Source organism: Pelecanus crispus, chromosome 1 (assembly GCF_030463565.1).
Source record: "Pelecanus crispus isolate bPelCri1 chromosome 1, bPelCri1.pri, whole genome shotgun sequence".
Classification (NCBI taxonomy): domain Eukaryota; kingdom Metazoa; phylum Chordata; class Aves; order Pelecaniformes; family Pelecanidae; genus Pelecanus; species Pelecanus crispus.
The window spans coordinates 151014588-151032267 of NC_134643.1; the positions used below are offsets into that span (position 1 = coordinate 151014588).

Sequence of the window (17680 nt, forward strand, 5' to 3'; positions counted from 1 at the left end):
CTTCCCACCTAACTATACTTTTTGCACCTATTTAGGCTAAAAGTATGGGGGGGGGGGGGGGGGGGGGGGGGCGGAGAAAAAAAAAACCCACAAAACACAGCAACAGTTTTAAGAATACTCTCATCTGCATTTTTCAGTATGTCTGTGCCATTTGAGTGGTGCAGTGTCCTCTTCAGTCTCCAAGCACAGTAACTGTATACGATCTATACTTATTTTTCTAGACTAAAATTTTATACACTTTGATTAAAAGCCTGTGCCTGTAAAAGATTTTTTTTAAATCTCTGCATTCCTGTACTGAGGTGGCCATTTTAGACTGGACTGGCGTAATTTCCGCCCGAAGCTATCAAAATAATAGCTGTGGAGGATAAGAAACGGGGCTCTGTAGAAAAAAATTTTTAGAACTCAATTACTAATTGTTTGTATTAGAGCATTAATTGCTTAATTAGCCTTTATTAAAAAAACAACCAACAAACTCTGCTGGTGCTTTGTGAATAATTTTTCTAGTCAGTTGATTATTTTTCCTTGTTGCAAAACTATTCTCTGAGATCAGTAATTATGGAAATGAAGGCTAATTAAGGTGACTTTCAAAGTTATTTAACATGGAGGTGACTGGTAGCATTCTGATCTTTTTAAAAGGCAGTACTTCAATTAGAATGGGGACTGTTTACTTTTTCCTAATGAGAGCTTCTAACACAATTTGTATTTTGGTTGAAGAGACATACCAAAGTCCATCTTTACAAGTGATAAGGAATTCTTGTTTACAAGCACCTTGAATACAGTGATCAGGTGTAATCTATCCCAATACATAAGCTCTAACGATGTTAATCCTGGTTTACTCATGGAAAGTATTTAATTACACTTACTTACTGTATTATGCAAACACCGCATCAGTAAAATGGTTTGTAAAACTTTGCAACTGTAAAACTTGAATTTTCAAGCAGCCTGTTCAGCCAAAAGTAGTAATTCCCGATTGCTTACTGCAGGATCCTAACGGAGATTTTCAGTGGTGTTGGATATTCAGTCAGCTGTTAGGATCAACCCAAAACAAACGTGAGTTAAGACGACTGGAACAGACACAGATGGATAATTACACATTTTACCCAGGATATGGATTTCTGGAGATGTTAGTTGGTTAACGTGTGAAACCAAGACCACATCCCTTTGAGAACCTGTTTTTCTCCCTTTCCTCTTACTGGTCCAAGGTCAGGTTACAGCCCATCTTTTCTCCTGCTCAGCTCTTCGCAGATGTGTCACAGCAACAGAACCAAGTCCACAAATGGGTAGAAATGAACGCCTGACAGAGGAGGAACATGTAGGTAGTGGGGTGGCAGGGAACTGGATTTTGAGGAAAGAAAGAAACTGGAATTCCTCAGCAAAACAGAGGACAGAGATTTGCCAGGCAATCTATAAGCAAATTTCCACTACCACAGGTTTTCCCAGGACATCCGTGCTGGGGAGCTGCTGTTGTGGAGTGCTCGCTGTTGTGGTGAGAGCGCACACAAGGCTGCCCAGTGCGGGGCAGACAGAAGTAGGAAAGACTTGTGCTTTGTTACGCTAGCAGGATTTCTTTTACAAGATGCTTAACGCACAGTTTTGTTTAGGAAATGTTTCTTTTTTTGTCCTTCACAGCACTCTGCAAAGAAGACTTCTAGCCAACCAGACATTTCCCTGTGCTTCAGGCTTCAATTAAGGAAATGAACAACTTTCTTAATTTGTTGAGATTATCACTGGTTTAGGGATAAGTCTCACATACTTGAGGCTTTGGCTTGGCACTGTGGTGCAGAAATGGTTAATTGATAAAGCCTGATTTTTTTTTTTTTTTTTTGGTCAAAAAGTATTTTTAAATAACTATTCATGGTGTAAGTAAAGTAAATTCTAATTCTTACCTGTTAACTGGCAGCAGCAAGCAAATTGGTGTCTAACATCTTAAAACTACTAGCATTAATACAGATTTTAAGATTTTTTTTTTTCGTTTCCCTTTAGTTAGTATGGGTTTAAGATAATTCAGACATTAGTTCCTATGAGATATCTGGTTCACTTTTCTAAAGGTAGCTTCCTATTTTTTCATTTTCAGCAGGATATTAGACTTGAAGCATGTTAAAGCCTCTTCACCTGGTATCACTGCTCCCACCTAAGAGGAAAAGTCAAGCAAGGCACACAAGAGGCGTAACTTCTTCGTTTTAAAGTCTCTCTTGTCAAAAACAGTGGGTCTGGAGCCAAAACGTAAAGTGAGAGACTCTGCTGTACGAAACCATAAGCTGCTCTTTGGTTAGGCTGGTGCTTTGGTACTAAGCGTGGCAGCCAGGATGTCAGTGACTCCTCAGCAGTTTGAGTTCTTCCCAGCCGCTCCCTATTACTGCGCTCTCGCTGCGTATGCGTTCGTTAGAGGGACCCGTTTCCGGGAGAGAGCGCCGCTGACATGATAGCCTGTAAAATTAGGTCAAAGTTCAAAGCCCATTTTTCAACGAGAATTTAAACAACTTTTTTCTTGCTTGACACTTTGGCCCCTCCTGCACATATGACATGTACCAGAGGAAGGCAGCAGAGTTAGTTTCACAGCTGGGAGCTGTTTCTTTGTCCTGGTAACAATCTTAAACTATACTCTTTTAACAGCAAGCACAAAACCTGGCAAATTACAGCAGTAACTAGTTGTCTGTGTCCCAAATAATTTCTAAGCTTCACATCTACAATAGAAATGCTGTTATAAAAATATCACTTTTTTCCCCTGCCTTTGTGAACTTAAAAAACTACCACCTACCTTCCCCACACCTTTTTAAGCAATGACATTATGTTCCTTTTTTTTTTAACCTTTTTTTTTTTAAAAAAAAACTTACAGTGTCACAGCCAGTAACTGCATTACCGCAAACAAAACTGCAACTCTGTGAGTCCAAGCCGTCACATCAAAACCACAGAGCAGCTCTACAGAGCCAGGGCAGCATGGTCTAGCAGACAGACAGACCCTGACCACTTCCACTGAAGAAGGAGTAGCTTTTTTGGCTACTATTAACAACTCAACTCCTTCCTCCTGCATAAGCTGGCATGGCAGGAGCTACTGCCCCACCTACCCGAGCAGAGCTGAAGCTCCTGCCTTGCTGCTGTCAGCCAGTTACTCTGACTGGGTAAGGCCAGGGCTTTTTGATGTAAATCCCCCAAGTTTCCCATGCAGCTTGAGTTAAGCAGTATTTTCAAAGGCTTAGTCTTGCTTGGTTGTAGCTTTCCCTTTCCTCTTTCACAAACTGTGGCACAAGTGCTTACTGCAGCTCCTGTTTTAGTGTGTTTGCAGTCACTGGGTGTTCAGTCAGGGCACAAGTACAAAGGATTCAGGTTCACTGCAATCTGTTTACCACCAATGCAGAAATAAAGCAATTTATTTTTGATAAAATTGTCATTAGTGCAATACATCTTAGAAGAATGAAATGAAAGTATTTACACATAACTTAAACAACAAAACCAACTGTGGTCTGAGGTCATTTTAGTACTTTTTTTAAAGTAAAAATAAGGCAAATAAACCCCCCTTCAGTGTTCTTTATCCAAACTAATCAAACTTAAAAATTAACGATTGTCTACACATACTGTTAAAAAGTACATGAGTTTCCAGACAAGCTCAGACATTTCGCAGCAGAAAAAAAAGTTTCCAGAGTTACAGAATTGTTCCTTTCTTAAGTACCACGTAGGTATTTTCAGAAGGCTGACAGATTTCCATTTCTCCTGGCTGAGAGACTCTCAGTGGATTGTATTTCACCTAGACAGGCAGAACTTTCTTCATCATGATTAAAGCAGTCGTAGGTGCTCAGCAAAGTACCATTTGCTGCCCTATCATCTTTCCGCAAAGAGAGGGGCAGATTTGCTAGGGTGAAATTAACATCTTTGAAGGCATGCAATAAAAAGATCCCCACAATAATAGTCAGGAAGCCACTGAAGGTGCCAATGATGTCGTCAGCCGCCATGTGTTGCCATTCCTTGAAAAGGATGGCAGAACAAGTTAAAACAGATGTTGTGAAGATTACATAATATATAGGAGTCACTATCGAAGTGTTGAATATATCCAGAGCCCTGTTTAAATAGTTGATCTGCGTGCTCACACAGACAATAAGGCTTAGCAGCAGAATCCAAAACAAGGGATGTTTCAGCACTGGTTTTCCTGCAAAAAATTCCTTTATGGTGATGCCCAAACCTTTTACACAGGAGACTGATAACGCTCCAATTACAGAGCAAATTGTTATGTACACGAGAATGTTGGTCTGTCCATGGCGAGGTCCCACCACAAATATGAGAATTAAAGACACAATGACAACAAGAGTTGCAAAGACCACAAAACCTGTGGTTGGGGGGAAAAAAAAAAAAAAGAGAATCTTGTTATTTATGTACAGTATCAAAAACATCGTAGAGGTACTGCAAAAACGCTCAATAACATTGCAATCAGCTCAGCCTAAACAGAAGAGTTCAGGATGTTTCTCATTACTCCTCCAACATCAAAGTTAAAACCATTTTATAGTAAGCGAGCTAAAACAAAGAATGAAACTCGGGCACGCTGTATTCCCTTTACCAGTCTATAAGCAAGATGAGTACAGGATTAGATTGCTAGATTGCCTTACACACAGACTCACTGAAGTGTAGATGCCACTGGATACAGGCTTGTGTCCGAATGCTTTTTAGGGAGGTACGTTTTGGCAGGCTGCTACATTCATCAGCAGATTTCCAATAATCAGGTCATTCCTTAAGATCAGCTTTTTGATCTCTGTGCTGGCTACCTCCTCGTGTTTAAAATGGGAATTGTCTTTGCATATATAGTATTTTGCAGATGTGCATTTGCAAGTGCCTCATCTTCCACGTAAGCGTAGCAGCTAGTCTCCAGGATTACGCTTCTCGGCAGACACTTAGCACAGCACCTACTTTTTCATTCAAAGGCTAGCTCAAAGTTGGACTTAGAGACCAACGCCCTTCAATTAATATTTATAGAAGTTGTGTTTATCCAACTGTGTTGCTGCATTTGTTTAAACTGTCATCTCAGTCATTCGTATCAAGACACTTTGTTCAAGGCCAGACAAGTTCAAAGCTCCCTATGGAATTATGTCACAGAATTCAAATCTCTACTTCGCTTTGACAATGTGAAGCAGACACAGGCTGTCTTCCTGGAACTTGAAAGCAGCAGTAAGGAAACCATAATATAGAAATGATGGGCTGCGTACATATCGAGCCAATGTTTTTCTTACCTGGATCACCTAGTTTGTGGGACATTTCATTCAAAGTTTCTACTTCCTCCTCTTGCGGAGCGTGAATTACCATCACAGTTGATCCCAGTATACTTAGCAAACACCCTATTTTTCCATGTAGATTAAGTTTTTCATTTAAAAAGAAGGATGACAGAATGGCACTAAGAAGAAAAAAATGCACCAGCAAACATGGAATTAGTAACATCTCATTCATTTGCTCATCAACTTCCAGGCTTCTTTGATTGTACAGGTCACTTGCATACACAATGTGCAGCTTCAGAATAGCTACATAGTTATCTCCTATCTCAAGAGACTTGCTACGGACAGAACTACCTGTTGATATATGGCATCTCTCCCCAGAACCCCGTTTTTATGCTGCCTCCCAAAAACCTCTGTATCTAAGCACTTGTAAAAATAATTTTAAAAAGACAAAAATCTTAACTCTTAGGAATGAAAATACTACTCTGCTGTATACAACGTGCTTTTGAAATGTGAAGATGATGGCTTTTCACAGGTGGAGGCGTAGATGCATTGCTAGAACCCTTTTATAGCACAGTCACCTCATATTTGGAGAAACTTGAAGTTAATCCTGATGTTTACAAGCACTCTTTATTTATTAAGAACAAACCACATTTATTACAGCATATTTCAGTGACATATTTCTAAATAAATGTATTACTACTTCTCTCTCTCTCAAATCACACTGCTTTCTGTTAGTGTTTCTTACCTTACAAGAACACTGAGAGCTCCTAACGGAGTCACTAACGTAGCTGGTGCAAAAGCATAGGCAGCAAAGTTAGCTACTTCGCCAGCTCCCACTGCAGAGTAATAATAACAATTAAAAAAGGAGTTAGGCTGTCTTACACAACAAACCTGTGAATCAGTGCAAGTGTTCTTGTAGACACAAACATGCAGTAAGGGAACAATGGAAAATGCTAATTACAGCGTTCAGCTAACAGTACTAGCAGAACAACCCCCCCCTGCCCCGACCTTGCTATTATATTTTAAAAACAGGCTGGAGGACTACAACAGGTATTAAAATTAATGCAGCCAAATGAGAAGGTGTTTTATTTTGGTGTCTACGTCGTAGCTCCTCAGCCTGCCAACTTGAGTCATGAACTTCTGTATGGAGAAATCTGCAATAGCAGGATACAAGGCAATGCGTACATTAAGCTGTAGTTACCTGAACACAGCCTGTAAGTAGAGAGTTTAAGCAATGCAAAAAAAAAAAAAAGTTCAGAAAATAGACATCATCCCAAAATATGCTTCCCTCTAAAGAATCCTGTGTATCTAAGCACTTCTCTGCGAAGACAAAAAACCAGAATGCATGTGCTAGCAAAGAGATACAGGAAGACCAACGTCTGCCTACTTCCACTGCCCAAAGAGAGCAGTGGAATTAATGAACAAATTTCTGGTGTGAGGGAAGTTGTATTAAAATCATTAGAGCTGCACCCATCAAATCACCAGATAGCATTACCATACACTGTAGAATCCCCATCTCGCTCCTTTTCTGTAACCATTAAGTTATTTATTTAAATTACATAATGCAGATTATATTTTTGATACTTACTTGAATATATTTTTAATACTTACTGGAAAGAAGTCCAGCCCACCACAGCCACTCCTTAAGGTATGCATGACCGCCTTGACCTAAAATTGAAACAAGGTTTGCTACTCTACTAAAAACATGCACCAACAAACAGTAAGCCCCGTCAGTGATAGCATCACCAAAATAATTTTTGCAGCCCATGCCCTTAAAAACATGGGCGATCTTCTGATACTCAGGCTTTACAGTTAGAGGGGTTGAAATAAAATCTTCAAGTTTCTGATGTGCATATGCCTCCTACAGCCTACTTTGAAAACTAGTTATTTTCTTTCTTTTGTATTAGAAATGGCACTGATGACCATATCTGCGTTAGCCTGAAAAAGTTCTTTCAACTCACTGTTAATGACGTGAAAAGCCAAGTTTTTGTCTCTTATGAGAATGCTACTTTGTGGAAATCGTGTGTGGCTTATGTGGTTAATTACATGTACAAACATGTGAAATGCAGGCACACTTTCCCATTCCAAACCAGGGAGCATGAATTACCTATCTCATCTTTTAGAAGCAGAGATGACAGGTACCGAATTAAAAATATTCAGATTCAACCCTCTGAATCATCTGAGGATGCTGCGACCATCCTATCTAGATCTATCCTCTTTCAGTTTAAAATCATTGCCCCTTGTCCTGTCACTACAGGCCCCAGTAAAAAGTCTCTCTCTGTCTTTTTTTTAAGCCCCCTTTAAGTACTGAAAAGCCAAAATAAGGTGTCCCCAGAGTGGTGTTCCACCCCTCTGATCATTTTTGTGGCCCTCCTCTGGACCCGCTCCAGCAGGTCCATGTCCTTCTTGTGCTGAGGGCCCCAGAGCTGGACGCAGTGCTCCAGGTGAGGTCTCACCAGAGCAGAGCAGAGGGGCAGAATCACCTCCCTCGACCTGCTGGCCACGCTGCTTTTGATGCAGCCCAGAATAGAGTTGGCTTTCTGGGCTGCAAGCGCACATTGCCGGCTCATGTCCAGCTTTTCATCTACCAGTACCCCCAAGTCCTTCTCCGCAGGGCTGCTCTCACTCCCTTCATCCCCCAGCCTGTATTGATACCAGGGATTGCCCCATCCCAGGTGCAGGACCTTGCACTTGGCCTTGTTGAACCTCATGAGGCTCACATGGGTCCACTCCTCAAGCCTGTCAAAGTCCCTCTGGATGGCATCCCTTCCCTCAGGCATGTCAACTGCACCCTTCAGCTTGGTGTCACCTGCAAACTTGCTGAGGGTGCACTTGATCCCACTGTCCATGTCATTGGTGAAGATATTAAATAGTACTGGTTCCAGTATGAACCCTTGAGGGACACTATTAGTTACACATGATCATTATTTGTGATTTTTAAGTTTTCTAAAGCAATCTCCTGACACTCAAACACAGTTAATCTTCTAAATTCACTCATTCAGGAGCACAGATGTAGTTAAGAGTGCTGGTTCCAAGTTAAATTTGCAAGTACAATTCAGATTTAGCTGACATGCGAAGGAATCGTTCAACAAGTGTCCCTAGAGGGCATTACATGCAAATTAAGTAGTATGTATCACACACAGAGTTAGGCGTATCTGACACCAGAGAAAAACCGACATCAGCTGCACATTTTAGGTTTCATATACCTGTAACAAACAAAAAAAAGTCAAACCAATATCATAAATTTAGTAATCTTCCATTAAACAGCACAACTTAAATGTCAGCAAGTTTCTTCCACAGGTATTTACCTGCTCTCATGGAGCCTTTCCTAGCTAACCGGAGAAGGCCTTTCTTTTTCAGGATGAAACTTCCTCCAATGAAAATGCTGGAGCTCATAGCCAACACCAGACCAATACAGAAGTCATATCTCCCACGAGTTTGGCTCATCTCGTAAACTGCTAAAGACTGTCACATTGACCTAGGAACAGCAGAACGTCTGTTACTCAACACAAGGTGATGCAACAGTGAAACCTGAGCAAAACAAACGCATCAGAATTAAATCGGTAGAAATACATAGTGCATAGGAAAACCCTCAACAGCTCATCTGACTGGTTCTCCTGTGAATGATCTCTGCTATGAGTGGTTAAAAAAAAAAAAGGCAATCTTTGAAGCATGTGTAAGCTTGAACCACGGATGAGTGACTAACAAGTCTGACCACACGGAAGGGCTTCTGACCTAGCATATAAAAACCAAAACCCAATCAAATAAAAGTCCTTTGAAAAAAGTTAAGGAAAACTTAATGATGTGTGATTTATTTTTCTTTTCATGATGTCTGGCACACAATGTAACTGACAATACTGATCAAACAATTACTTACATTGAAATCAGTTTGTAAGAGAGTTTGAGAACAGCCACAGCATTTCTTCCATATAAACTCACTAGAAAAACAAAAGAGAAGATTAGAATGAGTGTTTAATCATATTGTCATTTCCCTAACACAAACAAGCTTGTTATGTATGCACATGCACTTTTCCTCTAACGAACTGGGAAATCTGGAACAAGAAATAAGGCATCTCTTTGTTGATACATTTTACAAAGAGTTTCCCATACCTATATGAAGTATCTATTCAGCTTAGCTACAGTAACTATTAAGAGTTTACAGCTTAAAAGCTTTTGCCTAGCCTGCTAAGACTCCAAATTTAGTTAGGTAAGACCTTCAACAACAGCTTAGGAAAATACAGCAATTTGTAGGCTAGAAATACAGATTTTACATATTTGACCTCCAGCTCAACAAGAAAATTTATTTCAGTCTATCTTTTCTCCTGTTACAAGCTGCAGTGAGGATATCCTGGACTCCATCTAACACAGGAGATTTTGAATTTAAGGTATCTTTATAAATAACTTTTAAACTGAAGGAAAAAAAAAAGCCTAAAGTACTTTCAAGATAATTAACCTCTCTATAGTATGAAGGGAAATGAAAACTGTTTTTAGGCTTTGATTTCAAGACAAATGATAATTATGACAATATAGAGAACTGTTCTAAAGGAAGAAAACACCTATAGATAAAACAATTTTTATTTCCTGGGAACACAAATCGCAGACGTGCCAAGACTAGCATTTAGTTCCCTAAGCAATTATTTTCCAGATACTCAGAAGCATGGCATATGACATAAGGTGCATTAACAAGCTTTTGATTTAAAAGTAAAAGGGGGGAAAGAAGAGGATGGAGAAACTGTTTCCATTTCAGTGCTTATTGGAATCTGAATTCCACAGCTTTAATGTTGAGATACAGCAGCAGCTTCCCCAAGCAGGGGGTACAATGCTGGTGTCAAGGCATTGCAATATCAAGCACGCTCTTCCATGCCCAGGGAGAGATGGATGATGCACCCACTGGGAGTCCAGGACTAGATAAAATCATATTCCAGTCTGCCATGCCAGTTCACAGTTCCGATTCCTGCACCTGTTTCTTCAAAACCTGTTTCTTCCAGAACTACCTTTCCCTGTACATTCTTGTTACCGACTGATTAATTTGCTACACCCCTAGGAAAAACCTAGCAGAGAGCTACAGGTAGGTTAACATTAAAAGTGAACACAGATCCTCTTATTTGCATCCAGTTAGGCTGTGAAAAAGTATAGAACAGTCCCATTTAGTAAGCAGTCAACATGGCACTATTCAAAATGCTGCAAGATCCACAGTTCAAAATTCTCAAATTCTCTTCCCTTAATCCCTTAAAATAGTAATTTTTAATATCTTATTTTGTAGGAAAAAATTAAATAAATGAACTGCAAGGGTCTGCTTTCATTTTCTAGCAACTTTTAAAAATAAACTTAAGTAGATTCTTGCATGACACAGAATCACCTATCAAACAAAAACAAAGACGACAAATCATTAGTTCAGGAGACAGACCAGAACAAGCCACCTCACTAACTGCATCAAATATTTCTCTGGTTTTCAATTCAAAGCAAGACTTTCAGTCTCCTGAAGAATAAAGGCATTTTTTAATGCAAGGAAAAGACATCAAGATTGCGACTGTTCTCTCTACCATCTTTTCTATCAGCCATAAGTCACACTGTTCAGGTAATCAAGCTGAGAGTGCTCTCCAGCTCCAGCTGGTATAAAATGTGATACTGGTACAGCATCACCTGGGGCATGGGAGCTTCTTTTGCTGAGCTTTTCTACTCTGCCAGTGTTTTCAACAGTTGCTACTCTAGTTATATTACTAATGGGAGTATTTTTACTAGTGTAGCTTTTTACTAAACCTGAGCTCACCATACTGGTAAAACCACTTCTTTTTTTTTTTCCCCCCTCTCCCTTGCCTGAATAGCTTCATTTACACAAAAACATTTCTGACAGAGGTAAAGAGCATCAGTTAGTCCCATCCTGACATCTTCCACCCACTGCATTTCAGAGATGCAGGAAGAAGCACAGGCTGCTTTTCTTTGGAGTAGAGGAAGAATGTGATTGCAGAAGAATGAGGACAACTTGCAAGCTAACAGGTAATTTTCTGAATTTAGACTTAAAAACACCCTAAGGATGCTACACTTCAAAACTAGTAGTTCTACTCTCCCCCACATCCCAAATACATTAAAGAGTTTTTGATTCCCTGTCAACCACTTTGTTAATCTTGTAAATGACTCAAATCTTAACCACTTCTTCACATAAATTACTGCTAGCTCTTCTTGCTAAGTTTATTTTGTCACAAGACATGGCCAGTCCCATTTCTGCTCAGGCTGGACTGCCATACTTCCATCTAAGATTTATACAGATGTCTACATTTGCTGACCATTTCTGCCGCACAGTCACAGCGAACCCAACTTCTCTCTGAAGAGGTTTGGTTCACGCTGCATGCAGCACAGATGTGATTCGCGTGTGTAGAACTGACACCTATAGATGCAAAGTCAAAGCAATAGCAGGCACAGAAAGTTTCATGCTTCAGGAAATCAGTAGTTTAATTCTAACCTTAAGACTTAGTAAAAGAAGAAGAACTAATGCGTCCTCATAAATATCATCAAGAAAAATTATTATCTTTGGGAATAAGAAAAAAACCCCACAAAATATAAGGGGAAAAAAAAGCCACAAAATGAGCAGTTTCTGGAATAAATACTCCTCTCACGTTTCAGCCTTGGGATATGCCAAAGCTGTCCCATTCCAGCAGCCAGGGCCACTACTAAGTTATAAACAGGAGAGAAGCCAGAAAACGTAGGAGTTAAAGCTGGCAGTGGTTTTATTTATATTTGGTGTAGTTCTGCAAAGGTTCTTTAACCAAATTCACAGCTGATTTTAACACAGAGTATTTCATCCATCCAAGACTAGCAGGTTCATGGAGGAATACTAGTTTTCTGCTCTGATTTCAGAGACGTAATGAGGGGATGAGACTTTCCTGTCCACAGGAGCTACAACATTTACAATGCCTCGAAGAACCACCCATTTATGAACTGCCCGTGGATCATCTAGTATCATGAGTCGGAACTCTCAATGTGCAACAGTACAACAGACAACACAGGGAATGTATACTGAGTTTGAAGGTTATCACACAGGGAGAGATGGAGAAAAAGCTTTCTGAAAAAAACCTGCAGGACATAAGCAAGTCCAGATTAGCCACAAAGTTTGTTTGCTTATTTTTAAGATGTAACTGAGAAGTATCACAAATGCTGACAAGATGCAGACTCTCTGGGCTAAAACACAAAGTAATACTTCTTTGTCTCTTTGTTCAAAAGTCCTTTTCTCCCAAAAGCAGCACATACACAGCACTCAAAAGATGTTATACATTTATTGTAACAAGTAAGTTCTCTAAATATTCAGAAACACTAAAAGTGGTGTCATGAGATGAAATAATATTTTACATTTAAAAGCAGATAAGCATAAGTAAGTACAAGGGAGTTATCAGCCAAAGAAAATTAGTGTCATTTCCACAAGCTGTACATTGTACGGAAGCAATAATTATAGTTGGTAAAAGTAAACATGGTGGATTGTTCCAACTTGCCTAGCTTGGCCACCAGCCCTCAAGAGTTCAGTAGGCAGTCTTTTCTCCTAGAAGTAATCTAAAAATATGCTAAAATATTTAAATGCTAGCATTCACAATTTTCTTGTCTAGAAACTAATCTTCTTAACTGTGAAAAGGATGATGTCACTAAACTAAAAAGGACCTTAACAGGCCATTTACTTCAACCCTTTGCCATGTACAGCATCATTCACTGCTGCTCCTCATTACAGATAATTCAGCCAAGCTTCTCCCAGGAAATACATATGAAGGAAACTTCACAAACACCACAGCCATGCTTTGATGCTGTTAGGAACTCTCATTATCTAATGATCTTCATCTAGATCTTCACTTCGACTACCAAAGCCCATTATGTTTGTCCGCTCTGGACTTGGACAAGATACAACTCCCTTTAACTTTGCACCCACATCTTAACATTACTTTGCAAGTTCGGTGCTTGGCACTTCCTGCTCTGCCACCCTCTGGGTGGCAACAGCACAGTTTGTTGTTTTTCTTTTTTTTTTCCCATGAAGTGCAACTCCCAAAGCCACATACAGTATTTTAGCTGAGTTACTATTACTTCCGCAATGCAGTGGAAGACTACGTTTCTTTTCATACCACCCCAAATGGGTGGCTTGCTTAGCCCTTCCTGAGCAGTCATTGTTGTGGTTTAACCCAGCAGGCAGCTAACCACCACCCAGCTGTTCGCTCACCCTCCCCCTCCCCAGGGGGATGGGGGAGAGAATTGGGGGGAAAAAAAAAGTAAAATTGAGTTGAGATAAAGACAGTTTAATAGGACAGAAAAGGAAGGGAAAATGATAAAAGAATATACAAAACAAGTGAGGCACAATGCAATTGCTCACCACCTGCTGACCAATGCCCAGCCAGTCCCCGAGCAGCAATGGCTGCCCCCCAGCCAAATCTCCCCCCAGTTTATATACTGAGCATGACATCATATGGTATGGAGTATCCCTTTGGCCAGTTTGGGTCAGCTGTCCTGGCTGTGCCCCCTCCCAGCTTCTTGTGCACCTGGCAGAGCATGGGAAGCTGAAAAGTCCTTGACTAATATAAGCAGTACTTAGCAACAACTAAAACACACTGATGTTTATCAACATCATTCCCATACTAAATCCAAAACACAGCACTATGCCCGCTAGTAGGAAGAAAATTAACTCTATTCCAGCTGAAACCAGGACAGTCATCTACTGTCAACTCATCTTCAACATCTCTATTAGTATAACCTCTAAATTCTTTTCTACAGAACTACTGTTCTCTGAACTGTACTTGTATAGCAAATTATTCCTGCCTGGGTGTAATAACTTTCATTTACTCCTATAATAAGCATCTCTCTTTCAGAAACATTTCCTGAAAACATTCATCTGACTTTATACACTGACAAGCCTTCCCTGCTCAATGCCATTAATTATTTCTTTGTCCTTTCAGCAAGATCACCAATACTGAACAGCACAGGATTCAGACATGACTCACATGGAAGGATTTTTAAACAAAGGTCTGTTTTGACAAGACATTAGTAATAGGTACTCCAGGTACAGCCATTCAGCATCTTTTCAACTGTTCCGTGTTTTCAATTCTGCTTATTTACAAGAGCTCTGTGAGAAGTTTCATGTTTCTAACATTGAAACAGAGCACCTATTTAACGCCCTCCTAGCCATAAAACTTTTAATGGAAGAAAAAGGGGTTGAATCAACAAGTTGCTTTTAACACACACACATTGACTATTATGTGTCACATTGACTGTTATGTGTTCCCTTCTTCCTTTCCACAGGCACAAAACCACAGGAAACAGAAACACTCCCTAACAACAAAAATCCAAGTGTTCAGTGATGAGCCTTTTGAAGGCTCATTACACATACCAATTTTGTTCCAAAATGCAGAGGCATTCACTTCTTAAATATTTCAATGTTAGGTTTCCAAAATATAAATTGCAAATAACATTATTTGGCAATTTAAGAATTCAGCTCAAAGAATTATGTCCCTCATTTCAAGTTAATTTCGTTTTCATGCATGACACACAAGACATTGTCTCATCTAGGCTTTAAAAAGGGACAGGATTTTTGTTTTAAAAACACTTGAATAACAAAGTAGTGTGATTTTAAATTTGATCTTCCTTAGGTATGTCTCACCCGAAGCGTTAGTTATTTCACCCCTTTGCTTTTCACTTTACTCATCAAAGAAACTAACTTGTGATCTAAGCTATTCTTTAGAAGGTAACATGCTAAAGTTGAACTGAAATACTATCCTAGTCCTTTCAGTTTTGTTTTGTAACTGAAGTGCTAAGGCACTTTTATTACAAAAGCTAATATAAAGTTTTAATTATTGGCTTTGGCATGGTGAGTTTTCAGAGGATGTTTATATACAGAACTCTGGAGCAGCAGGGAGTATGAACACAGAAATATTCTCAGTAAGGTTACTAAAATCCCCAAAATATACCTAACTCTTTAACCCAAGTCTTCCTCAGTTAGTTATGTTCTGTCCACTCACGAACATATCTTTTAAACACAGGCATAGAGAGAACATTGGAAGGACAGATATAACATATCATTAAGATAAAAGATCTGCTGGTTTGCAACTTAGTCATGTGCACCTTTAAAAGACCAAGATGCACGCATACAGTACCCAAAGATTCTGTACACATTATTTAGGAAAGAGTACCTTCAATTTTGCACTGTAAATCTGCCCCAATACAGACATAGTTTTGGAGCTTTGTCATAGTTAAATGAGTGTGCAAACTTATACGTATAATTATTTACTTATTACATAGGCAAGGTAAAAAAAAAAATGTTTATACAGATAATGTTATATATATGCATATCTACAATATAATGTTAGAGGCACTAGCACAAGTACTCAGAAAGCAAAACATAAGTTAACAGTTCTAAAGTTCCCTATTTTAAAAGTTTTAGTTAAACTGTGGGGAAACTTATCCCTTATAGCCGATTTCTATTAATAAAGCAAAAGCAACAAGCATCCCATTTTAAGAAACTGGGAGAAAAGAAGAAAAATGCCACACTAAAAATTTTTGTACATCCTATTCTTTGTATTTGCTATTTGTAGTTATTCTCTTCTATAAAAAGAATGACCTTCAATTAAAGCATTTTCACATAGAACTAAAAAGTATCTTCACTAAAACAGAGTGCTATTCATTAACTGAAGACAAACTACAGATGGTGGTTTATAGCTGCTACTGTATGGTCTGTATTTCCTAGAAGTCCATCAAAATAAACTCAGGATAAGAGCAGATGAGACGACTTGCTTCATCTTTGCCGTACCTAGTACACTACCTCCACTGCCAGTAGGATGAGTCACCAGTACAGTGAAGTTCCAACTTCAGTATTTAAGATGGGAAGTTTCAAATGCAAGCTAACTCAGTAAGTTAAAGTCGAATCTAGATATTAGTCACTGTTATTCCTTTGACATGACTGATAATCTGTTATATCCTGCTTTCTATTTTGCCGGGATTTTATCCTGAGAATGAATAACTTTAACAAAAGCAGAACCGGCGTGACACAATTCTAAATACAATGATACCGATGAAAACTTACGCAATAATTTCCTATCAACGAACTTGTTACCTTTCGGGGAAAAACCCTAACTGTATACAGTGAGGCACATAGAAAGCATTCAGCAAGAGCCATGATGACTCACATTTATTATGTTTTAATTAAAAATAATGTTAAAGATATTACCGGAAGATGGAGAAAGTTCACTGGTTGAAAAAGATCAGGAAAAAAAAAAAAAAAATCGGGGACTAAAGAGTCAGACCCAGCCTGTGTCTTCACAATACAAGAATGAATAGAAGTCATCATTCCGAACTGCAATGCAAATCTAAACCGCTTTCTTTTCCGCCCCAAAGGAAAGCACTGCCAGGACGCTGAAGTTCTGCTGAAGCCGATCCGGAACCGAGCTGCACAAGCCTCAGCCCAACGCAGCCCCGCACCAAGCCGAAGCGCTGCAGCTCCCTGACGAACACCACGCACCCCCCGTTAAGAAGTACAACAGCTCCGGAGCTCTGGCAGAGCCAGCGCACCGCGACCCGCCAACTCCGTCCAGTTAAAGCACCTAACAAACACCCCGATTTTTTTTTTTTTTTTTTTTTTTAAATCTTGGCCTTCTGAGCCCAAACCACGGCAAGTTTCCCGCTCCACAGCGACCAAGGCGGCGACGGTCTCCCTGGGCCCCTGCAGCCAGGTGCCTCCCCGCCCGGCCCGGCCCGGCCGCCCCTCACCCGCAGCGCCCAACGCCTCGGACCTTGCGCGGCTCAGGCCGAGGGCGCCGGGGCGGGCAGGGAGGCAGCCCGGCGCCGGCGCTCCCGAGGCGGCACGGGGAAGGCAGGCAGCAGCCGGGGACCCTGGGCGGCGGGGCCGACCCGGAGCCCGGAGGCGCCCGGAGGCGCCCGCAGGGACCGCCGCCCCCCCCCCACCGCCGCCGCCACCTCCCCTCCGCACCCCGCCCTCCGAGGGACCGGCCAGCCCGCGGCCGGCTCCCGGTTACCTGCGGTCACGGCCCCTCACATCCCCGCCAGGAGGGGCCCCGCGGCCGCCGCCGCGCGCGGACGAAGAGAAGGAGAGGGGGGAGGGGGAGGCCGGAGCGGGGGGCGGGAGGGGCCGGTGCCTGCGCGCTCCACCGCCATTGGGGGGGGGGGGGGGGGGGGGGGACACGGGAGGGGGACGGGGCCCGGCGGCGGGAGGCGCGGGCAGGCGGCGCGCTGGGCCCGACCGCCCCCTCCCCGCTGACTCCGGCAGCGCCCGCCGGAAGGGGCGCGGCCCGGCCCAGAGCGAGGCAGAGGCGGGGCCGGGCGCCCCGCCCACCCCGCGTCACGCGCTCCTTCCCGTGGCCCCGCCCTCTCCTCTACTGTGGGGGCGCGTGGGCGGCGGCACCGCCGCCGTTAACGGCCGGCGGCAGGCTTCCCGCGGCGCCCCCCAGCGGCTCGCCTGGGCCCCGCCGCCCTTCCCGTCACCGGTGCGCGGCCGGGGGGCGGCAGCC

The 17680-nt window shown here is 41.6% G+C and overlaps 1 protein-coding gene across 1 annotated transcript; it reads right to left on the minus strand.

Annotated features, from left to right (window-relative positions):
* Nucleotides 1–3350: 3350 nt before the first annotated feature.
* On the minus strand, nucleotides 3351–17237 carry NIPA2 (NIPA magnesium transporter 2). The gene is made up of 7 exons (XM_075728114.1): nucleotides 17189–17237; nucleotides 9073–9133; nucleotides 8504–8673; nucleotides 6807–6863; nucleotides 5941–6031; nucleotides 5214–5374; nucleotides 3351–4318 (listed from the first exon to the last, which is right to left on the minus strand). Exons 3-7 carry the CDS (start codon nucleotides 8640–8642, stop codon nucleotides 3681–3683), a joined length of 1086 nt encoding a protein of 361 aa, XP_075584229.1. The 5' UTR covers nucleotides 8643–8673; nucleotides 9073–9133; nucleotides 17189–17237; the 3' UTR covers nucleotides 3351–3680.
* Nucleotides 17238–17680: the final 443 nt, after the last annotated feature.

Coding starts and splice junctions, on each gene's coding strand:
- NIPA2 (XM_075728114.1), bottom strand. CDS start 8,642: ATGAGCCAAACTCGTGGGAGATATGACTTCTGTATTGGTCTGGTGTTG. Junction 6,032..6,806: donor GTGGGCTGGACTTCTTTCCA/GTAAGTATTAAA, acceptor ATTACTCTGCAG/TGGGAGCTGGCGAAGTAGCT. Junction 4,319..5,213: donor CCACAAACTAGGTGATCCAG/GTAAGAAAAACA, acceptor CCCCAACCACAG/GTTTTGTGGTCTTTGCAACT.